At 41.5% G+C, this 26,389-nt stretch overlaps 1 protein-coding gene across 1 annotated transcript; it reads left to right on the top strand.

Annotated features, from left to right (window-relative positions):
* The first annotated feature begins 19,683 nt into the window (after positions 1-19,683).
* pthlha (parathyroid hormone-like hormone a) lies at positions 19,684-26,048 on the top strand. The gene is made up of 4 exons (XM_068734046.1): positions 19,684-19,894; positions 20,156-20,266; positions 24,230-24,808; positions 25,529-26,048. Exons 2-3 carry the CDS (start codon positions 20,160-20,162, stop codon positions 24,783-24,785), a joined length of 663 nt encoding a protein of 220 aa, XP_068590147.1. The 5' UTR covers positions 19,684-19,894; positions 20,156-20,159; the 3' UTR covers positions 24,786-24,808; positions 25,529-26,048.
* The last annotated feature ends 341 nt before the right edge of the window (positions 26,049-26,389 follow it).

The following is a 26,389-nucleotide window of genomic DNA, read 5'->3' as shown; positions in this document are numbered from 1 at the left end:
GACAAAACCTCTCAGCTCCACTTTACTGTCACTTCAGCTTCTATTCTATACTTTACTGTCACTCTATTCTATACTTTACTGTCACTTTAACTAAGAGCTTCTATTCTATACTTTACTGTCACTTTAACTAAGAGCTTCTATTCTATACTTTACTGTCACTCTATTCTATACTTTACTGTAACTTTAACTAAGAGCTTCTATTCTATACTTTACTGTAACTTTAACTAAGAGCTTCTATTCTATACTTTACTGTCACTTTAACGAAGAGCTTCTATTCTATACTTTACTGTCACTTTAGCTAAGAGCTTCTATTCTATACTTTGCTGTCACTTTAACTAAGAGCTTCTATTCTATACTTTACTGTCACTTTAACTAAGAGCTTCTATTCTATACTTTACTGTCACTCTATTCTATACTTTACTGTAACTTTAACTAAGAGCTTCTATTCTATACTTTGCTGTCACTTTAACTAAGAGCTTCTATTCTATACTTCACTGTCACTTTAACTAAGAGCTTCTATTCTATACTTCAATGTCACTTAAACTAAGAGCTTCTATTCTATACTTTACTGTCACTCTATTCTATACTTTGCTGTCACTTCAACTAAGAGCTTCTATTCTATACTTTCTACACTGTAAATTAAGTTACTGTAACCTCACAGTAAATGTCTTCCAGGTTACTGTGATTTAACAGTATGTGCTGTAAGATCGTACTTCTACCACCTGTTTCTATGTGCAGTTAATACTGCAGTAAAGTATTTGTTGGTACTTATACCACCTATGTGCTGTAAATACTGCAGTATCTGAGAGTAAACGTTGATCTTTCTGCTGACTGATCAACGTGTCAGAGAGCAGACATGTTGTCATGAACGTCAGCAGAAGCAGATTAGAGTTCATTTGTATCTGAATCTCACAAAGGAGCCAACAGGAAACATTTCACCATCCAGACCTGAAACCTGCAGGTTGAAATGAGGGCAAAACGTTCTCAATGTGAGCAATTTAAAGAGTTTGTTTATGTGTCGGACAGTTCACACTGACACAACGACCACATTAATTACATCATTTACTTTATACTTTATGTGTGTGTGTGTGTGTGTGTGTGTGTGTGTGTGTGTGTGTGTGTGTGTGTGTGTGTGTGTGTGTGTGTGTGTGTGTGTGTTAGCCTCTCTGTGAGGAATGTGTGTGTGTTAGAGCTCTCTGTTAGCGACGGGCAGCCTTGAGATGTTTCTAGAGCTCTGGGATGAATTATTGTGGAGGATCAAGGAGCTTTTAATAGGACGAGATGTTTTACCAAGTTCTGAAGAAGAAGAAGAAGAAGAAGAAGAAGAAGAAGAAGAAGAAGAAGAAGAAGAAAATATCTGAAACCCCTTCCCGTCTTTTGTTCTTGTCTTCTGCTTTAATAATGATGAGGTTCTGAATAATGAGCAGGATCTGGTCTGGCCTCTACAGAGAAACTTCAACCTGAAAACCGTCAGTATTCTTCAAACTGTGTGGGAGCTTTTAGTTTGTGGACCCACACCCATGTGAGCATAATGAGAGCCAATCAGAGCCAACCAGAGCCAATCAGAGCCAATCAGAGCCAATGAGAGCCAATCAGAGCCAACCAGAGCCAACCAGAACCAACCAGAACTAACCAGAACCAACCAGAGCAACCACAGCCAATCAGAACCAACCAGAACCAACCAGAACTAACCAGAACCAACCAGAGCCAATCAGAACCAACCAGAACCAACCAGATCCAACCAGAGGAAACCAGAGCCAATCAGAACCAACCAGAGCCAACCAGCGCTAACCAGATCCAACCAGAGGAAACCAGAGCCAATCAGAACCAACCAGAGCCAACCAGCGCTAACCAGAACCAACCAGAATCCAACCAGAAGAAACCAGAGCCAACCAGAGGAAACCAGAGCCAACCAGAGGAAACCAGAACCAACCAGTCAATTCTTCAAGTGTTCATCAGCTATCTGATTAAATGGGTTCAATGCTGTAAAATCTTCCAGAGAAAATGAAATTGAGAAAGAAGTAAAAGAGGACAGTAAAGTTCAGAGAGAACGACAGCAGACATGTTGGTGTCGCTGTAAAAACTAATTTAATGAAGTTAAAAGAAGTCACATTCTAAATATATTAACTTTAAATAAATAAAAACACAGAGACATTTAGGCGTCTGACGTCTGACAGAATATCCTGAACTCTCATCTCCTCTATTTGAATATTTAATGAAACTTCAAAGAGAAATCAAATTAGAGAACAGAGTGAAGAATGAAGACACAAGTTAAACCTGTAAATAACTCTGATGTTAATCAGCTCGTTAATATTTAAGAGTAAAATAATAATTATATTCTACAGATTTATGTTCACATTTATGAGCTCATGAATTCATATTGTTTGATTATTAGAAGGACAGATTAACCTCAGATTAACCAAAATCAGAATAATTTACCAGGATTATTGAGTTTTCAATACATTGCTTGTTTTTATCATCACAATAGTGGAATTATTGTTATTATTATTATTATTATTGTAAACATGTAACTATGAATTAATATTAACTCACTGATATAAAACCTAGAATACCTGAATAGAAACAAATTCATGTTTAAAATATGTATATAATAAATATATCTATATACATATATATATATATATACATATATATATATATATATATATATATATATATATATATATATATATATATATATATATAAACTCTAGATGCTGCAATCTACCTTTTACTCTTCACGTTGTTTCTGTCAGGACTTTGGAAACATTTGTGACGTTGTACAACACATTTCATAGTACTGTATACTAGTATTTGTGTGTTTTTTTGTGTGCAGCGTGTAAAGGGTTAAAGAGGATGTGTGAAGGAATGCTGATGAGGTGAAGTCTGAGAACATGACAACATTAAATAAATGTTCAAACCTTCAGCAGAACTCTGATGATCCACGAGCTTCATGAAGCAACATGACGTCATCACTGAGGCGTTTCTGCTGTCTCCTCACACACACACACACACACACACACACACACATAACAAACACACCACCCAGGATCATCACACACAAACACACAGACAGACAGACACACAGACAGACAGAGAGACAGACAGAGAGACGGACAGAGAGACAGACACACAGACGGACAGACAGAGAGACAGACACACAGACGGACAGACAGACAGACAGAGAGACAGACACACAGACACACAGACAGAGAGACAGACACACAGACACACAGACAGACAGACAGACAGACAGAGAGACAGACAGACAGACACACAGACACACAGACAGAGAGACAAACAGATACTGATCACACACTCCTCCCTGTGTTCACCACGCACACACACACAGAGACACAGACACACCCACACACACACACATAGACAAGAGGTGTCCTCTTTAAAAAGGTTTCCACCCAAATCTGTGGAGCACATTTCATGTCGAGGTTGTGCTGTTGCTAAACTTAAACAGATATGTGATCTTTTATGTGTTTCTGTTCTTAAACGTCATGAATACGGTTCATCATACAGAACAATAAGTCATGTTCTGGCTCCATAATGTCATCTGTAAATTAATTATTATAAAATGTAGTTGTGGTGTCCCTCAAGGCTCCATTCTGGGTCCTCTTCACTTCTCAATTTACATACTTTGTCTTATGACATATAACTAGGAGACAGTATATATATATTCATCATCATTTTTATGCAGATGATATGCAGTTATATTTTCCAGTCAACCCTAACCCTTGTACCTCAGGGCTCCACTCTGGGTCCACTTATTTCTCTATGTCACATAATGAGTTAACATAATGTACATTTATTATACACACATGATCATATTAGAAATGTTATACAGAATATTATAGTTGCCGTTCTGTTTAAGTGGCATATTTAGTTTTTGTTGTTTGTCTGTAACGTATTATCATAATTATCATAAGTAGATACAGAACAATAATGTCAGGGCAGAATAAAGGTTGTTCTATAAAGTTCATCCAAACATTGTAAAAACAACAGCTTCTGAATGGGACTAAAAGTGAACATGAAAATCATATTAGTGCAGATTTACAAGTGAATCCAGCTCTTCCATTGACATTCATTCATTCTGCTGCTCATATTTGTCCTTTTAGGACTGTTGTTGTGACCTGAAGTCAGACGGGACCCTGCAGGATGGAGGAGTTTCCAGTCCATCTCCTCGTCGTCTCTCAGACCTCCTGAGACGCTGCTGTTGCCTCCAGCTGGCAGATTTCCCAGCAGCCCCTCCTCCGCTGAGGTCTGGGGGGTCCAGATGCTGCAGAAACTCTCACTCACAACTTCTTCTATGTGAGGAATTTAAACTGAAACTCCATGTTGGAGTCCTGGCTGCTGAATCATTATGATAAACTTCACAGTCAACTTTTAAAAGTCTTTTACAACCAAATGTTCAACTAATGAACTTCACATGTGACTCTGCTTCAGGATCCGTTTACGAGGCGCTGATGTTTGCACTTTTATTTCCTTTGATTTGATGTTTAAATCCACATTAAACAAGAGTTAAAGACCTTCAGTGACTAATATTTGTGATGAGAGAAAGATAATTATCTCAAGAAATGCAACCGAACAAAGTGACGTATCAACAATGTCCCAGATTCACAGGACCTCATCTTCCCTAAATGTTAACAGGTGGGTTTAGTTAGTTAGACTTAAACTTGAACCAGACTGTAGCTGCAGCAGCAGCGACGTCTTTGACTGGATTTGCTGATGATAAACAGGAAATGGAGGGTTCTAGTGTGGTATGTAGCGTGTTCTAGTGTTGTATGTAGATGGTTCTAGTGTTGTATGTAGAGTGTTCTAGTGTTCTAGTGTTGTATGTAGAGGGTTCTAGTGTTGTATGTAGAGTGTTCTAGTGTTGTATGTAGAGTGTTCTAGTGTTCTAGTGTTGTATGTAGAGGGTTCTAGTGTTGGAGTAGAGGATTCTAGTGTTGTAAGTAGAGGGTTCTAGTGTTGTAAGTAGAGGGTTCTAGTGTTGGAGTAGAGGGTTCTAGTGTTGTAAGTAGAGGGTTCTAGTGTTGTAAGTAGAGGGTTCTAGTGTTGGAGTAGAGGGTTCTAGTGTTGTAAGTAGAGGGTTCTAGTGTTGTAAGTAGAGGGTTCTAGTGTTGTATGTAGAGGGTTCTAGTGTTGGAGTAGAGGATTCTAGTGTTGTAAGTAGAGGGTTCTAGTGTTGTAAGTAGAGGGTTCTAGTGTTGGAGTAGAGGGTTCTAGTGTTGTAAGTAGAGGGTTCTAGTGTTGGAGTAGAGGGTTCTAGTGTTGTAAGTAGAGGGTTCTAGTGTTGTAAGTAGAGGGTTCTAGTGTTGGAGTAGAGGGTTCTAGTGTTGTAAGTAGAGGGTTCTAGTGTTGTATGTAGAGGGTTCTAGTGTTGGAGTAGAGGATTCTGGTGTTGTAAGTAGAGGGTTCTAGTGTTGTAAGTAGAGGGTTCTAGTGTTGGAGTAGAGGGTTCTAGTGTTGTAAGTAGAGGGTTCTAGTGTTGGAGTAGAGGGTTCTAGTGTTGTAAGTAGAGGGTTCTAGTGTTGTAAGTAGAGGGTTCTAGTGTTGGAGTAGAGGGTTCTAGTGTTGTAAGTAGAGGGTTCTAGTGTTGTAAGTAGAGGGTTCTAGTGTTGTATGTAGAGGGTTCTAGTGTTGGAGTAGAGGATTCTAGTGTTGTAAGTAGAGGGTTCTAGTGTTGTAAGTAGAGGGTTCTAGTGTTGTAAGTAGAGGGTTCTAGTGTTGGAGTAGAGGGTTCTAGTGTTGTAGGTAGAGGGTTCTAGTGTTGTATGTAGAGGGTTCTAGTGGTCCTCTATAACTATTTTCCTTCAACTATGTTGTCTTTGTATTTTAGATAATGAGGTGAACTTATGGACTATTGAAACATTTTCCTCTAATTTCAACCCCCCCCCCCCCACACACCTGTTCCCACTTTACCCATCAGCCTTTTCACTAACCATTGTCTCCCATTCTGTATCGTGGTCCCACCTTCACTTTGCAGCCCGTCTGAGTTTCCATCGTGACCCCTTTTTCTTTGGACCACGAGTCAACGGGACCTTTTCTTCCTCCTGTCTCTGACTCTTGTGTTAAATAAAGTTTTGTACAAACAATGAGTGTGTATCTGAAGAGGTTTGACACTCGGAGAAGTAAAGTGTGGTTCAGAGAGTTAGTCGAGCGGCCGCAGAGCCGAGCTGGCAGACGCTCTGACGTGAGCCAGACTCGATTACTTTCTGCTTTGGTATCATAACAAGTGGAGCTCTTCGGGTTTAGAGCCGAACCACAGACTTCATCCACAACACTACGCCCACCGCTGCTTTTAATAGCCGCCGGTCACGTGAGCACATTCACCCGAGAAGCTGTGATCACCGTTAACCGTTAACCGGGGACATCGAGGACGACAAGCAGAGGTAATGTGAACGACTGAGAATAATTCAAGGGAATGAGAGGAAGAAGAAGAAGAAGAGAAGGTCGCTGTGATGTAAACGCCCACGCCACCGGCAGCCAATCGGAGCCCTTGGTGTGACACACTCCACGATGACATCACCGCTGCCTCAGAAACAGAAAGAGCAGGTTTTATTTAGCAGCGAGTGGAATCCCGCCTCCGTGGACCCGGAGAAGCAGACTGAGAGTTCTCTGCTCTGTGTTTGTTGGCAGCAGAACGTTTGTGGCGATGCCTGAGGTTTAGGGAGCCGAGGGGGCTGCTGGGACCAGGACCAGAACCGGAGAGAGTCTGGTCTGTGTGAGGCCTCCAGCTGGCTGACACCAGACCCCCAGGAGAGAACGAGAGGGCCCCCGGGGGCCCGACGCCTGGCTACCGTTAGGGGGGGTCCAGAGGTGAGCTGGACCATGTGACCGCAGCTGGACCTCAACAGACCTCAGTCTCAGGTTAAACTCAGAGGGAACTTCAACCAACAGAACAAATAAGAAGAACCAATAAAACTGATTTCTGAGACTCTCTGAGTTACAAGTAAAAGTATTGATGCATTCAAGTGTCATAATTTTAATCAATAAAGTTTTATCTTAATCTATAACAATAAATCTTAATTTATTTGTTTATCGCATTTCTTTTTTGTATCATTAATCTGAACTATAAATAACAATAACTATAATAATAACATTCTTGTGTTGTTCTGGTTCTGTTCATATCACGAGTTGTTGTTGTTGAAACATTAACTTCTTGTATTTCTTTGTGTCACATGTTCACCACCGTCCAGCCAAGCAGACCGCAGGGCGTCGGGCAGATTTATATTCATCAACAGTTTTCCTTTTAATGTTTTCAATTATTTCTGCATTAAAAAGTGAAAGTGGCTCAGCCTGCAGAATCCACAGCGCCGGGAAAATAAAACCCACCGGTCAATAAATAAATAACGCCTCTGTGACAGTAAAACCATCATGAGCCCGCTTCTTTCTGTGAAAACCTCATCGTAAATCCTACAAATGTCTTTGTGAGTGACTTTAAAATATCTTTTCACACAACATGAACAAACTCAGCGGCTAACATCTCTTTCAAAAGACATAAAGAGACATTTATTATATTTGATTCACAAAACAGAGGGGACCTGGATTCTGTTAAAAGTGTTTCTAAACCTGCTTCAAGATTTTAATCAAACTTATATTCTTATTTATAGTTTTTATAGTTGATGTAAAATAATAACAATAACAGTATTATAATTAAAAAATGAATGAATGAATTGTGATTCTTCTTTTAAAGTTTCTTGACATTGACTCGTGTGTCATTGGTCTGAAGACCTTTAGAATCACAAACAGCTTTGTCGTTTTGTTGTCTTGTTGTTTTGATGTCTTGTTTTGTTATTTTGTTGTTTTATTGTTTTATTGTCTTGTAGTTTTGCTATTTTGTTGTCTTGTTGTTTTATTGTCTTGTTGTTTTGTTGTCTTGTTGTCTTGTTGTTTTGTTGTCTTGTTGTCTTGTTGTCTTGTTGTTTTGTTGTTTTGTTGTTTTATTGTCTTGCTGTGTAATTGTCTTGTTGTTTTGTTGTCTTGTTGTTTTATTGTCTTGTTGTTTTGTTGTCTTGTTGTTTTATTGTCTTGTTGTTTTATTGTCTTGTTGTCTTGTTGTTTTGGTGAATTTAAGGTCAAAATAATCAAAGTCAAAGACCAAAAATTTGTTAAAAATAAGCAGTACGGTGTTCCAAATGAAGAGGACGGAATATGCAAAACTTTGATCGTCATCATTGTGAGCATGGTAGCATGCTAACGTTAGCATGCTAATGTGAGCATGCTAACGTTAGCATCCTTCTCCAGTCAATATGTAGAACATTCCTGCTAAAACTCAACAGCTCTCCCACGTAGAACACACAAAATGTACCCATTTCTAGTACTTTAATATTCATATATAATATGTAATATGTAATAATATATAAATATTCATATTTTTGTGTTTTGTATCACATCTCTTGTTGTGCAACACATCACCAAGAACAGTTTCTCCTTATAGAATAATTTATGTGTATTAATGAGTTCAGGCTGGACATGTGTTTGTATGTTTGCGGAATAAACCCTTCGTCATCATTATCATCACCATCATCATGACAGTGAACCAGAGAGCTTTGATCTCAGCCAGATGACGTTATCGTTATGTAACACACCTGCCTGAGCTGCCACAGCCAATCAGGACGGAGAGTTCTTCCTTTCATCGATCATCACGAGTAAAATCATCTGAGCAGAGAAGAGTAAATGAGTCGTAGCGGGGGGGGGGGGGGGGGGGGGGGGGGCTGAACAAGCATGAGGTCATTCTCACAATGTGGACCTTGCCAACGGTGACGGTGGGTCAGATGGTTCTACTCCATCATAACTGTACTAATGTTATCATAACGTGACGGGTGAAGAGCTGTGGGTTCTGTTTCTTTGTGATGAAAACCAATCAAGTCACTTTCTTATAGACTTCAGTAGAACCAGAGGAGTTGCCCCCTAATGGACACTAGAGAGAATGCAGGTTTAACACATGAAGCTTTGAAGAACTTAAAGAACCGGAGGTTTGTTTCTCCACTCTAGTGACCCCTGAACATGAACCATCATGCTGTGGAACATGTGTGGAACATAAACCAGACTGTGGTTCTTCACTCTGAAGCTGAAGACGAGCTGAACGCTGTGAAGACAAACCACTTGTAAAGATGACGACTAATCTGTCTAGTCGTCACTCTGGACTCTGTAAATGTTTGGAAACACTGACAATAAAACCTCCAGGACTCCAATAATAGAATCTGCTTCTATCTTTGGATACGTGTTGACGTTTGGACAGATCTGTGTGTCAGACTGGAGGAGATCCAGAACCGAGGACTCCTGCGTCAGACTCCTCCGATCTGAGTTTAGAGCTGTGAGAAGACGAAACCACAGAGCTCAGATCAGTCTGACTGCGGTGCTCCTCAGTCTGCTGTGTTATTATAGGATTATCCAATCAGCCCGGTCTGGTCCTCCGGGGATTTACCCCCATCGCTACCTCACAAGAGGACCGCCTCCGAGACCAGCATACGGGCTGTAATGTGGACCATCAGTGGGTTAAAGAGGACCGGACCTTCAATGACTCGTTACAGAGTCAATACAGTCACACCAGTTAGCAGAAGGTGGGACCAAGTCAGAGTTTTACAAGTCAAGTGAGACAAGTTCCAGGTCAAGACTGACAAGCCCCTAAACTTTGAGTTTCAAGTCCTGAACTTTAAGTTTCAAGTCCTAAACAAGTCCTGATTCATTCTTCACCAAATGTAATGCCATTTGTGACTCTGTCTATATTTTCAACCTGCATGTTTTCAAAAAGACAGATGAATATTCCGGCTGGTTTTAAATCACCAGTAATACAAACTCTGACGTGTCAAAGAGATCGTACATGTGAGGCTCTTTAGGGTTGATTGTTCATCATACGCAGCATTTAAATCTTCATCAGAGTCTCCTGTAAACACATCATTATATTATCATTATTAGTCCAATATTCATTATTAGGGCTGTAGTTCTGGGCGTCCCTTGGTGAAGGATTGTGAGACAACTTTAAATCCATTTGAGGAATGAACTGAATCCTTTGATGTTCCCTCAGAAGGCCTCTCCAGCTTCTCTGTAGAATCTCTTGTCTCTGTCAGGGATCACATGAAGCTTTGAATCCTGAACCTGACGCTACGTTCAGATCCCAATACGTGGAAACTCAGAGGCCTCAGACTCAAACACACACACACTTAAATCAACATACGTCTGCTGTGCTCTGTTATTAGCTGCAGTACTTTATAGAGCTATTTATAGCAGCGAGAGCTGTCTGATTTGCTTTGTGTGGCGGAAAGTCAACTTGGAAATTGAAGCTAACTGAAGATATTTCAAGTGAAGCCAGGCAGACGTCTCCACAGCAGCACGGTTCACATTTGATTGGCTCTGTGCTTTCTGCTGCCTCACATTCATCTCACAACCTGAATACATACACATATATGTATATATATATATATATATATATATATATATATATATACATATATGTGTTTTCACCTTCTTACGTCCTCACTTTCTAACTGGAAAAAGCTGATTGCGTTGGCGCCGCTGCTCCTCTGCAGCCGTTGGCTCGACGCGTCCACGTGCTGCAGTGGAAGAACAGCGGCTGGAATTACAGATTGGTAGGCGAGCTTAATCTCAGCGGACACCTTTGCACATGGAAACTACCGTACGGCAGCCACAAGAAAAACAGCTCATCACCATGCACTGTAAATATTGCAGAAGCACCTCTGCAGGAGCTTAGAAAAGAATTAGAGTGGAGATGACTTGACAAAGTTTCAGAGAGCAGCTTTCTGCCAACAGCAGCACTGAAGCCAGACTTCTGACAAACATCTCTTTTATATTCCATTTACTTTTAAGATTTCACAGCATGAAGATCGAACTTCTGCACAGCCAGCAGTTATGATCTGGTGCTCTGGTCATTTATTTACTTCACTGAAACAAAGCAGCAAAAGTTCTTTATCAACATGTGCACAACAATTACAGAGATGCAAGTCATACATTTGAACCTGAGACATCAAATAGTGCAGAAGATAAAATAAAACATGCATAAAATTAATATATATTTGTGCCCAAAGCTTTATGTGTTGAAGCTGCATTCTCTCTAGTGTCCAGCAGGGGGCGACTCCTCTGGTTGTATAGAAGTCTAGTCTAAAATGACTCTACTTCTCTTTTGATTTATTCCCTCAGTAAACATTGTAAACATGAGTTTATGGTCTCAATCTCTAGTTTACAGTCTTCTTCAATACAGCATGATGTTCATTTAGTACATTATGGTCCATTTAAAGTCAGACAGACCATAAAGCAGGGGATGCTTTAGGGGCGGGGCTACACAGTGATTGACAGGTCTCTACGTCTCTCCTCCTCAGTCCATATATGGTCACTTCCTGTTCACAAGAAAACAACATGGTGACGGCCGCAATCTAAGATGGCGACGGCTTCAGAACGAGAGACCACGATGACGTCCACTTCTTGTATTCCGTCTGTGCTTCCAGCTGATTGTAGCTCTTGTGTGATCTCCACCTGGAGGCCGACTCTGGCATTCATGTGTTCATAAACACTTTGAATCTTTGCTGCTCAGTTTATTTGTTTCCCCGTTCAGAAGTTCAGTCGGTGAGTTAATGAAGGAATCGAGCAGCGACTTTAAACACCTTCATTAAAAGAAGACGGTCGTCTGAATCTTTACATGTGGAAACATTTCACAACAGCGTTTTCATGTCACTGTGTTGTTATTAAAGAAGAAAGGCAGTTAATGAAAAGCATGTTGAGCTCATGGAAGCAGAACGAACCTTCACGTTATCTCGTTAGCTTCTATCTTTAGCTGCTCTGATATTAACGGCAGCAGACACATTTCATCTGCTGCACTAATTTAATTTGGGTTCATTGATGACTAATAGATATATATGATGCACAGCTCCATTATTACATGAGAGTCACAATACATTTCAATCTAATGCTCCAGAACACTGCAGATTATTAATATTTGCAGATTAAAGATCTTAATGACAAACGTTTGTTTATCAATACACTTTATTTAAACATATACAGCAAGTAAGAAGCAATATGAAATGAATAAAAAGGTTTTATGTTTTAGACCTGCAGATGAAGCTCAGAAACGTTTGGCTTCCGGTTTGTATGTTTTAAGAATTTAAACTTTGTCAAAATAACATAAAGTAATAAATTAAAACTGGGCAAGAATCATAATCAGTGAATCCAAACATGTAGTTCAGATCATGGAGAAATAAGCAACTTAGTACTTCTGATTGACTTCATCCTCAAAGTGTTATTCAGCGTTCGGTTGAACTTACTTCAGCCCTCTAGTAGTTGCAAAGAAACCAAGATGGCGACAGCCAAAAAAACAAGATGGCGACAGTAACGTTAACCCCATGGCATATAAATTACACACGAAAAGCCTAAAATATGTACGAATGATAAACGTCAATTTAAACACCTCATGAGATCGCTTCCATCAGTGGACCAGAGGCTCAATCACCAATGTGTTTCCTCATTATAGTGACGTAACAGACATAGTTCAATTAAAATCCTCCAGAGTTTTACTTCATTATTTGTGAGGAAGTTAATTACATGAAACTAATCAATGAGACTTGTATTGATGCCCCTCTAGATATAGGTCTAGAACCAGATGTTGATGTATTGCAGGTGTTTCTAGCGCTTCTTCCAGGAACATTTAAGTTCCACAGTCGGTAGAAATGTCAGACAGCGTCTGGCTTCCACTCGTCCTCATACGAAGGAGTGTTTGACCCGCCGTTCACAACCCCAGAAACCACGACCCTCTGCTAAACTTAGAGCCCTCAAACCAGATGGCAGGATTGGTTTCTCTTTTCTCTCCTCCTGAATCACCCGTCTGACAGCAGGGGGTCATTACTGAATACAGTAGAATTAAACCTTCTAAATTATCACATCAATGTGCCCAAGTAAAGTCTAGGGAGGTGTGGAGGTTGTAGGTTTTTACTGCCGAGCCTCAGTGACGTGCAGCGACATGAAAAACACAATCGAGAGGAAACAAACCACAAACTGGTGAAAAGCACCGAACTCTAGCGTCCACGAACATGTGTCCTCAGCTTAAAGGGTAGTGAGAAAGAGGAAGTGGGAGGAAAGGACAGAGTGAGTAAGTTCACGCAGCTTCATGGACTCTGACGACGATGATGGTGGTGGTGATGGTGACCACGTGTGATGTCATCAGGAGGGCTGAGCTTCATTTATAAAGCTGATCGAACCTTCACAACAACGTCAAGAGAACGTCTTCTCTCCAGAGGAACTCAACCTATAAACCTTTTTCATCTTCAGTGGATTCATTCAAGTCAGAAGAAGACAGGAACTCTGATAAGGTGAGTGCATTCATTCATTCATTCATTCATTGTGTGCACAGTCTAGACCTCATACAAATGAAATGTAAGCCTGGCTTCTGGTAAATAAGTGACGTCTACTCACAAAATATTCAGATATGTTCATGTACATTTGTAATTTATCCTAAATACGTAGTTTATCATCGATCTTTAACTTTATCAAAGTGTTTTCTTATTTAGTGTCAATATGCTGAAACTTTTCTTCAAATCTTATTTGTCTAAAAGGTTTGAATGTTGTTGATGAACAAAGTAATGTTCTTTGTGGGTTCAATGTCTCGACGTTACTCATAATAATCAGACCCAACATGACCAGACTATTACAAACAGAGACCTGATCCAGGTCAACAGATCCTTGGACCACATCCTGAATGTAGACTGAGCTCAATCAGACTGAATATAATTTGGTTGGTTGGTTAATAGGAACCAAACTGGACCCATCAGGATTAAAGCTAACTGATCTCAACATGTTTCTACATTTGGAGGTTTAAATCAAACTAAACCAAGTATTCGCTCAGCAGGAAAGCTACAGTAGCAACGTTAGCATTCACACAAACTTCCAACAAATAGATATGTTTTATTAGCAATAGATTTGTTTCATTGTAATCTTTTCTTCCAGTTTAATGACATTTCACTAAAAATAGCTTGTTTCCCATCGATACCTATGAAGCTTGTGTGACGTCAAACAATTTCATTTTTTAAATCCAAACACGAGCAGTAAACATATTTGTTTCATATTCTCAGTTTTCATAAAGTAGTTTTCCTTTAGCTTGTGTGCCATGAAACCAGTGCATGTGTTAAAGTGAAGCTCAAATACTTCAGTGTGTTGTTTCTAAAGCTGTGATGTGTCACAAAAAGTTTGCATCTTTTTCTGCTGTTTTGTTGTTGCTTTCCCGTTAGCATGTTAGCGGTTGTCTCCCAGGGCTAACGACCTGAATGCCATAGAACATCTTAACTTTTTTTAAAGTATTTTTAAGTTAGTATTATTATTTTCCCATTCGCTAAACTGATTAATCCTTCTTCTATAATCCAAAGTAATAAAATGTGCTGTGGTTTTACACCTTCACAGATCCTTTTAGTGTCCTCTGAGTGTTTAATTCGTTAGCATAAAGACGCTAAAGAGTCTGTGCTAGCTATCTCCAGAGTCTCTGTTTAAAAGCTGATTAAATCGTAACTCTATATAACTCTAAATGACAATTGTTTACTGAGTGAAAACGTCTCTAAAACACTTCGTGTCCCGTTAGCTGGCGGCGCAGCGCTAACCATAATCAGGTATAATTGAGCGTGATTATCTCCAACAGTGACACACCAGCAGATTATAAAACATCTGGTCACATCTGCAAAAGACAGACTGCAGGCGCCGTTCACTTTATCTCTGAATGCTGTCGGTGGTTCGGTGCTGGAGCTCCGTGCTACGCTAACGTTTAGCATGCAGAGAGTTTTATCTGCCAAATGGCTGCAGGAGTTACTTCTGCTTCTATTTTAGTTACTCTGACGTCTGATATCTTATTAGTTAGTCTTAGTTATTATGAGTTGAGATGAATGAAGACAGACAGTGAGCTTCAACCGACAGTTTCATGATGAAACAGTGTAAAGAATTACTTCTTCACTCGATTTACTGCAACTCATAAGACTTTGAACTTTGTTCATATGTTGACAATGACACTAAATCGAGAGTCAATAAATGATAACATTAACCTTTATTGAAAGTTAGTTATTGCAGCAGCACAAGGACAGAAATAAGTAACAAATGAATAATAACAAAAGGTATAAATAACAGTTCCTGAAATAGTCACAAAATCTAAGTTTGTTTTGTGAACATGGACACGATACAATAGAAAATGAAATATGACAATTTGACATAGCTTTTGTGGTTAAACACATGATGTGTCTATGACTGAGTCAGAGAAAGTGATGAAGTATTAAATATCTACATAGACCACTGATGGTAGACGGTGTTCGAGACGCGTTTCGTGAACCTAATGTTCGTGTTGTTGCCCATCAGAAACACACGTCCTGCTTAGAAATCCCACGTGTCCCTGTGTGTGCATGAAGCGACCCTACACGGGGTCCCAAACCTCAGCTTGTGCCTCTGTGTTTTTGCGAGCTGCACATATTATGTCAGATGGTCACCGGGTCGCCCCGGCTGCAAGAAAAACCCAGAAATATGTGTGCAGAGCGTTGAGTGTTTGTGGCTGCACGGCGGTGAGCAGCATGTGTTTCTGTGGTGGGCGTGTTGTTTAATGTGAAGGAGAGGAAAACGACTCCAGACTTTATCTACTACGTTTAACTGAAGTACATTCCTCTGTGGAGGAGGAGGAGGAGGAGGAAAACTACTCCAGACTGTATCTACTACGTTTAACTGAAGTACAATTTCTATCTTCTACCTGTTTACGTTCAGGTGAAACATTTCTTCTTCTTCTACCTGTTTACAGGTGAAGCAGCTTCACATGAGACCTTGTTTCCCGTGTTTCCACAGGTAGCCCGTCCTCCTTTTGTTCGTTTATTAGGAACTCTGCTGGACTTTGTGTTCCTGAATCGACTCTAACCAGAGGAGCTCATAAACTGGAAGGAACTCGACTAATTTGCAAACAAACTTTGGGGGAATGTTCTCCATCAAACCGTTTCAAACACTGAGCGGTGACTTGGAAAGCAACAATGGATTCTGTTGCATCACCAGCTCGTGTTGGCAGCCGGCAGGTTTAACAAAGAAAGCATTCATTGTGCTGCTGCTTGTGGCCTTCAGAGAGGAGGAGAGAAATCAAGGACCACAGTGGCTGAATGTCTGAGATAATTGAGTCGATTGGAAACACAGTGTGACTGGACTGAGCATAGACCTCGTGTTGAGTCAGAGCCCTGATAAATATCTCTATCCGCACTCCACGGATCGGGTTTCCTCACTGCTGCCCGTCAGAACCCCCCCGAGGCCACCATAACGTGAGCTAAACATCTAGGAGGTGCATGGTGGGCCTTTCATGCTGGGGGGGGCAACACAAACATGACCCGACCCCCCCGAGGTGTTGAGCCTCTTAAGGACAGAAGCAGGACTTTAAACTCTGTTCATTTCAGTGGATTTTAACACTATTAAAGCAGCTTTAATCAATATTAATATCAATATATAATCAATATTTACACAATACTATCAGATCAAAGGGTTCAGTCTTTTGTTACTACATTAAAAACAAAAGATTTCTAATAAAACTACAGACTATTTAAGAAGTGGCCGTAGTCATGGTGACGTCCATCGTTAGTTTGTGGATGTTTTGAAGCCTCCAGTTTGACGATTTCACCGTCGCTATCTTGTTTTTTGCAACCAGTGAACAGGAAGTGACCATATTTGGACTAACCTCTGTCCTGACCTGTCAATCAGCGTGTAGCCCCGCCCCTAAATCATCCCCTGCTTTATGGTCTGTTTGACTCTAAATGGAGCATAATGTACTAAATGAACATCATGCTGTATTGAAGAAGACTGTACACTAGAGATTGAGACCATAAACTCATGTTTACAATGTTTACTGAGGGAATAAATCAAGAGAGAAGTAGAGTCATTTTAGACTAGACTTCTATGAGTCGCCCCCTGGTGGACACTAGAGAGAATGCAGGTTTAACACTTGAAGCTTTGAAGAACTTTAAAGAACCGGAAGTTGACGACTGGATGAAAACCAAAAGGATCCGGTTTGCTCTGGTCGGTGGGCGGGGCTTGTTTTTTGGCTCCACTGATTCAAACATGGCGGCCGGGTCACAAATAGAAACATGTGTGACAGCGCTGCTAGTTTATTGAAATGAATGCGATCCGTCAACCTTTAACTCTCAACTGGTTCAAACCGGTTCCCCTTTAAAAAGACTAAAACTATAACGTCTGCATTCTGTAGAGAAACCTGCTTTAGACCAGTTTAAAACCAGATCGACTATTGTTTAACCCGCTCAGAGCTGTCTTTGTGTGAAGTCTACTGGCTCTAATGTAGTAACATTAATCAAGTCGTTATTTCTAAACAGTGTTCACATGGTACTGGGACGTAGTCTCCCAACATGTGAGACGCTTGAGTCAACATTCCTCCCACAGATGACTTCCATACAGACACGTTGGGGGTCTGAGAGATAAGACCCTCTGAGAGAGTCTGCGGGTTTTCAGGGATCTGGTTTTGGTTGTCGGAGGCGACAGCTGGAACACATTTCATGATATTTCAACACGTGTCAGTCAGAACTGCGGCACTGCTGCTCGTGTTTGTGTGACTGTTGTTTGCTCCCACGTGTGGAGGTTAACTCAGGAAACATCATTTGATGCCTCACCGAGTAGTTCAAGTGTTTCAGCTCCTTCGTCTTCTGACCGTCGTGTCTTTTCTGTTTCTACCAGTAGAGCTCCCCAAAGTCACACTTCATTATATCATAACACAACTCAACACCTTGTTTCAGCTTGAACGGTTCGCATTCAAAACCATGTAAACTAAAATCATGAAAGTCACGGTGTAACTACGGCTATATGAACGTCAGATGACCAGATGGATTTCTAGGGTTTATGAATTTATGAATTTATGAATGGCCGTTGATGCGGTGAAAATCTCTGCTTCCTATTTAAGGTTAATTAAAATGTTTTGATAGCATGAGGCTATTAAAGCAGCACAGAATGGGATGTTACATAAGAGCAGTGACAGCGTTGATCCTCACTACACATGATCAGATTAGATTATAATCCACCGTAATGATCCGTGTGGAGACGTGAAGTGAAACATTACAGCCAGAGGAAGCTGCATCATGAACGCTTCATCTGATGTGCACATGGAAGAAATGAAATCATGCTAATTAGAAATAATCCACTCTGTAAATCTGAGGTCACACAATCAGCTGATCGGAGTTCTGTTCTCTCGTGAATCTCAGCTGAACGACGTCTTGTTCGTCTTCTGGGAGACCTTCTTGTTCTTGTTCACATGAAGCGTGTCAGACATCTTTAAACCTGTTGTTTAAACTTAGTTCACGGCCTACACGAGGTCACACAGTTGAAGGATTGATAAACTCTTCACAGGACAGACACTGAGAGTCTGTTCACGTCTCGTGTGGTCCAGACTTTTTGCAGAACTCTGGTCTGATGAAAAAAAAAAACTACAGGAAGTTCTGGTCAGCTGTCGTCAGAACAGGAAACAGGAAGAACATCATAACAAAACGAGGAGACGTTGGGGGACTTATGCGTCAAGGAGACATAGGTGACGGGATGTAGGCGAGGACGGGGGACATAGGGGACGAAGAGGAGACATAGGTGACGGGATGTAGGCGAGGACGGGGGACATAGGGGACAAAGAGGAGACATAGGTGACGGGATGTAGGCGAGGACGGGGGACATAGGGGACGAAGAGGAGACATAGGTGACGGGATGTAGGCGAGGACGGGGGACATAGGGGACGAAGAGGAGACATAGGTGACGGGATGTAGGCGAGGACGGGGGACATAGGGGACGAAGAGGAGACATAGGTGATGGGATGTAGGTGAGGACGGGGGACATAGGGGACGAAGAGGAGACATAGGTGTCAAAGATAATTAAACTGAATTAGTTTTTATTAAAGTAGATTATAGTAAAACGTTTTCTTTGTATTCGTCTTCTTGTTGTTGTCTCATTTTCTAACAATGAATTCATGTTTTTAACATTTAAATGTGAAGCAGCAGACTCATCAGTGGATGAAGTAGTGTTGGCACTAATCGGCCCTCATAGTCTTCAAGTCGTGGCCACAGTGTTTATTTTGTCAGTATCTTTGTTGTTATGTTATTTTGGTTTTTGCCTTTCTTCGTCTTCTGTAAATATAATTTTCTTTGTTGTCGTCTCACCTTCCAAACATGATTTCATATTCCTGACACTAATATATCGACAGTGGACGTACATTAGTTGAGGCACTAATGAACCCTCGTACATCTTCCAGATTTCATGAGAATGAGTCTCAGAGTTTGTCATCTTTGGGTCTCTTTACATTTTAACTTTGTTTTGCTTTTCTTTCGTCTTTTACTGTAGATGTGAGTTTCTTTGATATCTTTGAAGCATGAGTTGATACTTAATATTAATCCCTGGACTCCTCTAGCAGACAGACACACAGTGTGTTTCTGGCACTAATTGACCTCCGTAGTTCCAGCTGTGGTTTCAGCAGACTCCCTGTGTGCTGCTCGAGTGCCACCTTCCTGCAGTTTCTTCTTCTTCTTCTTCTTCTTCTTCTTCTTCTTCTTCTTCTTCTCTCTGAGTGGGTGGGCAGACAGACCTCCTCCCTGTTAGTGACTCCTCCCCTTTTCTCCTCCTCTCACCTCCTCAGGCAGCGTGCAGCAAACATTCTCATCAGAACGACCTGCAGCAGCAGAGCTGCCTCACCTGGAGGACGTCTTCTTCTTCTTCTTCTTCTGCTCACTCTGAGGAACATAAAGAAGCACCCGGAGCTGCTGGATGACACTTTTTTAGATCTTTTCCCTGAGGTGTGATCACCTGGATTGTGTCTTTATTTGGGAAAGTTTGAGAAAAAAAGGACAAAAGTGAATTATCTGTTTTTTCCGTGTGGGTGAGACGCTGCTGAGGGAAAGTAAGTTCCCTGTTAACTCTTCTTCTTCCTCTTTTCCTTCTTCCTCTTCTTCTTCTTCCTCTTCCTCTTCTTCCTCTTCTTCTTCCTCTTCATCTTCCTCTTCATCTTCTTCCTCTTCCTCTTCTTCCTCTTCTTCTTCTCCTCCCTTCAGCCTTATTCCAGCTCTGTTGTGGCTTCATGAGGACTCTGCTGTGGAACATGTTGGACTGGTTTGAATCCCTTCAAACAGCCTGACGCTGTGTTTACTGTGTGTCTCTGCAGCACCATGTTCTGCTCCAGGAGAACCCTCCAGCAGTGGTGCTTCGCCGTCTTCCTGCTCTGCTCTCCGGTTCCTCACTTCGGACGGCCCATCGACGCCCTGAGCAGCAGAATGTAAGCTTCACTCCGTCTGCTCCTCAACCCTGACAGACAGGAAGTGGAACAAACTCACAGATAATCTTTTTTCCCATATTTGCACTTTTCTTTTGCATGTTTTTCCACACATATATACTCACACACACACACACACACACACACACACACACACACACACACACACACACACTCACACACACACTCTCACACACACACTCACACACACACAGAGGCTGGAAACTGTTGTGAAAGTGTTTGTTTAGCCGTCGCCCACCTGAGTGTGGACCTGAAGCAGGCTGATAGAACGTCTATCTGAGCGTCTATACACCGTGAGGACCTGAACAGTCCTGGTTCTGGTTCTGGTCCTGGTTCTGGGGTTGGACTCAAACCTGCTGAGAGTGCTTGATGCCAAACAGAATAAATGTGGTGAAGTGAAGCAGCTTTCATAACTTTCTAAAGAGATCAAGACTCTGATTCTGGATCAGTTTGTAGTGAAGCAAAAGAAAAGAGGTTTTCTCTCTCCTGTGAATTGTGTTTAGGTGTTCTAATCGTGAGAAGGTTCTGGTAGATGTTCAGGGTTCTGGTGGATGTTCAGGGTTCTGGTAGATGTTCAGGGTTCTGGTGGATGTTAAGGGTTCTGGTGGACGTTGAGGGTTCTGGTAGATGTTGAGGGTTCTGGTGGATGTTCAGGATTCTGGTGAATGTTGAGGGTTCTGCTAGATGTTAAGGGTTCTGCTGGACGTTGAGAGTTCTAGTAGATGTTGAGGGTTCTGCTGAACGTTGAGTTTTCTGCTGGATGTTCAAGGTTCTGCTGGACATTGAAGGTTCTGGTGGATATTAAGGGTTCTGGTGGACATTGAGTGTTCTGGTAGGCGTTGAGGGTTCTGCTGGACATTCAGGGTTCTGCTGGACGTTGAGGGTTCTGGTGGACGCTAAGGGTTCTTGTGAATGATAAAGGTTCTGCTGGACGTTGAGGGTTCTGCTAGATGTTAAGGGTTCTGCTGAACATTGAGAGTTCTGGTAGACGTTGAGGGTTCTACTGAACATTCAGGGTTCTGGTGGACATTCAAGGTTCTGCTGGACATTGAAGGTTCTGGTGGATATTAAGGGTTCTGGTGGACGTTGAGAGTTCTGGTAGACATTGAGGGTTCTTGTGAACGATGAAGGTTCTGCTGGACGTTGAGGGTTCTGCTAGATGTTAAGGGTTCTGTTGAACGTTGAGAGTTCTGGTAGACGTTGAGGGTTCTGCTGAACGTTCAGGGTTCTGGTGGACGTTAAGGGTTCTTGTGAACAATGAAGGTTCTGCTGGATGTTGAGGGTTCTGCTAGATGTTGAGGGTTCTGCTGGATGTTCAAGGTTCTGCTGTACATTGAAGGTTCTGGTGGATGTTGAGGGTTCTGGTGGATATTGAGGGTTCTGGTGAACGTTGAGGGTTCTGCTAGATGTTGAGGGTTCTGGTGGATGTTAAGGGTTCTTGTGAACGATGAAGGTTCTGCTGGATGTTGAGGGTTCTGCTGGACATTGAGGGTTCTGGTGGATGTTCAAGGTTCTGCTGGACATTGAAGGTTCTGGTGGATGTTGAGGGTTCTGGTGGACATTGAGGGTTCTGGTGGATGTTGAGGGTTCTGAGTGACAGTTCATCAGTAGATTGAAGTTTCCAGCTTCTCTTGGTCTCACTTCATTGAGAACTGAATCTTAAATGTGCTTTAAGATATCATTGACGTGTGTCTGATGTTTTATTGATCGATTCATGAAGAGAATTATCAGATTCATCAGTAATGAAAGTCGTCAGCTGCAGCTCTGAATACTCGATGATAATAAACACGCTTCTTCTGAAGCAGAAATAAAATGTCAAACATTCAGATTCAAATCACTGATCACGTTTATCTAATAACGATTCAAAAGGGAAATAAAGACAATACCGACGAGAGCTCTGATATATGCATATGTATATATATATATATACATATATATACATACGTATACATATATATATATATACATATATGTGTTTGTTTCTGTGGACCCCACAGAGAGAACCAATCAGCATCAGGATGTGTCAGGAAGCCTTTGAAGTCTTAAAGGTAGAATGTGAACCAGATCGGCTTCACAGACTCAGGAAACATCTGTATGCGTATAAACAAGAGCTGCTCTGTGATATTATGGTTATCATGACTCAGCAGAAACACGCTCAGGAAGCTGTGACTCTGTTCTGTGGAGCCCTCCAGAGAGGAGAGGAGCAGCAGTGCATCATGGGAAACGCTGTGTTTGTGTGCTCGGACACCTGAAGTGTTTGTGCTCGCTGGTTCCCAGGGTTCTGGACCCAGGTCCTCTGGACCTCTGTTGTTCTAAGAGTTAAGACTCAGAGTAACAAGACACTGCGGCAAAGCAAAGACCTGATCTTGCAGCTGCTGGGACCAGGTCTAAAAGATAACAGGTCCTTCAGCTGCTGGGACCTGGTCTGAAAGATAACAGGTCCTTCAGCTGCTGGGACCTGGTCTGAAAGATAACAGGTCCTTCAGCTGCTGGGACCAGCTCTACAAGATAACAGGTCCTTCAGCTGCTGGGACCAGATCTAAAACATAACAGGTCCTTCAGCTGCTGGGACCAGATCTAAAACATAACAGGTCCTTCAGCTGCTGGGACCAGGTCTAAAACATAACAGGTCCTTCAGCTGCTGGGACCAGGTCTGAAAGATAACAGGTCCTTCAGCTGCTGGGACCTGGTCTGAAAGATAACAGGTCCTTCAGCTGCTGGGACCAGGTCTACAAGATAACAGGTCCTTCAGCTGCTGGGACCTGATCCTTCAGCTGCTGTGACCAGGTCTAAAACATAACAGGTCCTTCAGCTGCTGGGACCAGGTCTGAAAGATAACAGGTCCTTCAGCTGCTGGGACCAGGTCTGAAAGATAACAGGTCCTTCAGCTGCTGGGACCTGGTCTGAAAGATAACAGGTCCTTCAGCTGCTGGGACCAGGTCTGAAAGATAACAGGTCCTTCAGCTGCTGGGACCTGGTCTGAAAGAAAACAGGTCCTTCAGCTGCTGGGACCTGGTCTGACAACAGGTCCTTCAGCTGCTGGGACCTGGTCTGACAACAGGTCCTTCAGCTGGTCAAAATCAGCTGCTCTTCCTCTTCTTCTCCTTTTCCTTCTCCTTCTTCTCCTTCTTCTTCTTCTTCTTCTTCTTCTTCTGCTTCTTCTTCTCTTGTTCTTACATCTACCAAAAAGCAGATTGATTTGTCTGTCTCGTTTCATTTCATCTTATAAATCGACTCAATAAAAAGTTAAAATATGAATGAAAAATATGATTTGTAGGAAACGTCAGTGAGGTTTGGTGAAGTTCGTGTTCTTTAGTTGTTGAGCAGACAGCTCCACCGTGTGGACACTTCTTGAAGTTCTTTCTTTAATCTAACGAGTTCAAATCCCACTGTGGCCTCACTACATTTAAAATTTCAATAATACATAAGCAAATACTTTGTAAAACATATTAATGATGTGATATTAATAATATAGAGCTGTTGGTACAAGAACATGATGAAGAAGAAGTTGGTTAGCTGATTACAGGACTCTGTAAAGATCGTTTATGTATTTATAATTATTTACATTTGTTCGAAATCTCTTCAGTGTTTTCTTTGATTGGCATAAATATCTTTATTCAAAATGAGGAAGAATCCATTCGTCTGTTTTCTGTAGAGAAACATTTCTGTGAGTCTCTGCTTCTTATTTTTTGTCTTTAAAGGTTTTGAGAAGTTTTTACTTTTTGCTTTTAATGAACAATGAAAAGCATCAGTTTGGATGGATTATTATTGGAGAAGTCTCTCAGCTGACGAACGTTAATAAAGAGTCACATGTTAAAGTCATCAAACATTTGGTTCAAGGGAAACAGTTTTATTTCATTTGAAGTGTTATCTTATCGTGCTACTTTTAAATATATATTGTAGAGAAAAGACTGATCCAAACCAACGTTATGTGACTCTTTGCAGAAGGCGCTCAGTGACTCACGCTCAGCTGATGCACGACAAAGGCCGGACGCTGCAGGACTTTAAGCGTCGCATGTGGCTGCAGGAGCTTTTGGACGAAGTCCACACGGCCGAGATCCGAGACCTCCCGGCTCGGACCCCCGCAGGAGGAGGAGGAGGAGGAGGAGGAGGAGGAGGAGGAGGCGGTAGCAGCAGCGGCGCCGGCGTCGGGCTGCCGTGGATCGGCCTGGGGGTCAACCCGAGCACCACCGGAACCACCAGCAGCACTCTGCACTCCAAACCACCCGGAGGAACCAAGAACCTGCCCCTCAGCTTCAAGCTGGAGGAGGAGGAGGGAACCAACCTGCCGCAGGAGACCAACAAGTCTCAGACCTACAAGGACGGCACGCTGAAAGCTCCCGGAAAGAAGAAGAAGAAAGGGAGGTCCGGGAAGAGGAGGGAGGGAGACAAGAGGAAGAGGAGGACCCGGTCGGTGGGCTGGAGGCTGGAGGAGGAAACAGGAAGTGGACTCCTCCTGGAGTGGAGGTCTCTGCTGGGCCTGCAGAGGGCGCTGCTTTAAGACGCTGTCAGTCTCTGACAAAGGTGAGTTCTGAAGTACACAACATGAGACCTAACATAACACAAGATAACATAACATAACCCTGAAGCATAAAGCGTGTGAATATTTACACCTTCAGCATCAGGGAAGTTAAAGTTAGTAACATGACACCTACCGTAACGCAGCGTAGCGTAGCGTAGCGTAGCGTAGCGTTATTCTTGTTTCTGATTGGCTCACACGTTACTCAGTGTTCTTAAAGGAATACTTCAGCCACTAAATGTGTATTATGTATATATACTCTCTTTCTTCAACTTCTGATTCCTCAACAGAGAACGAAGAATCAGTAAAACAGAAGTCTTGATAAAGTGAAGTAAACGGAGTCACGTTTACTTCACTTTTCTCTGTTTTGAAAAATCAGCCTTTTCTTAAGACTTAGCGTTTGAATTATTCCTTTAATTACTCAAAGAGTTTTGAACACATTCAGGTTATTGCCTCACGTTTACCAAACAAAGGAAATTAAGTTATTAATCCATTAAATGCTCATATTTCATTGTTTACCATAAATTCTACATAATATTACACAACAAATCTCTTTACTACTATTTTTTCCACTAAACGTGAAGTTATCTTAATTAATTCTTACTATAGGAGTAAGATTAATGCAACTATTTACTTCCACATAAATCATTTGTATGAAGTATTATTTGTATGAATATTATTGATGTACAAACATAAAAGTAACAGTTTGTCTCTCTGTGTTTCAGAACCTTCGGACAGTCGGACTCCTAAATAATCTTGTTACAGTCGTCTGTAAATGAGATTGTTTGGAAAGAAAATGGAAAATATTTATTGTCTGTAAATATTCTAAATATAGCAGAATAGAAAGCAGAATATGATAAAAAAAAAAAAAAGATTTTAATCTTTGTGAATCCTTGCTTTTTCTTTTTTTATTCCCGTTATGTCAGATTTGTTTTGCGGTAATTTATTTGGTCTGGTGTATTTATTTTGTAAATGTATCGAGGTGCTGCTGACCTTCTATATTTTTGTACCATAATGCACTTTAGATATATAAATATAAATATATATACCATTGATTTAGTTTGTGGACTTGGTTTTGTGGTTGATTGAAATGAAGAAATTATTCTGTGTTCAGTTTCCGGTCTTTTGGTTTCTCTGCTGCTGGTTTTTGTCTTCAGTGTTGGACCCTCGTGCTGCCTTCAAGGTCTCTTGTTCCTTCCACCATCCGCTCTGCTTCTCAATGCCAAAGCTCACATCTGTACCAACACGGCTCCATGTTGCACTGAGACAAACACTCTGAACCATTAAACCTTTGACAGAATCCTGCTCTCCATGTCCTCAATGTCTCTGATGTCTCTTTGTCCTAAACATTCATTTTACATCAGAAACGTCATGATGTCTCTCTGATGTCTCTCTGGTGTATCTTTGATGTCTCTTTGATGTCTCTGATGTCTCTCTGGTGTCTCTGATGTCTCTCTGATGTCTCTCTGATGTCTCTTTGATGTCTCTCTGGTGTCTCTGATGTCTATGTGATGTCTCTGATGTCTCTCTGATGTCTCTCTGATGTCTCTTTGATGTCTCTGATGTCTCTCTGATGTCTCCCTGAT

Source organism: Cebidichthys violaceus, unplaced genomic scaffold (genome assembly GCF_023349555.1).
Source record: "Cebidichthys violaceus isolate CVI_PGR_0920_01 unplaced genomic scaffold, fCebVio1.0.p SCAF_60, whole genome shotgun sequence".
In the NCBI taxonomy this organism is placed as follows: domain Eukaryota; kingdom Metazoa; phylum Chordata; class Actinopteri; order Perciformes; family Stichaeidae; genus Cebidichthys; species Cebidichthys violaceus.
This window is presented reverse-complemented; position numbering and strand designations above follow the sequence as displayed.

Coding starts and splice junctions, on each gene's coding strand:
- pthlha (XM_068734046.1), top strand. CDS start 20,160: ATGTTCTGCTCCAGGAGAACCCTCCAGCAGTGGTGCTTCGCCGTCTTC. Junction 20,267..24,229: donor GACGCCCTGAGCAGCAGAAT/GTAAGCTTCACT, acceptor GACTCTTTGCAG/AAGGCGCTCAGTGACTCACG.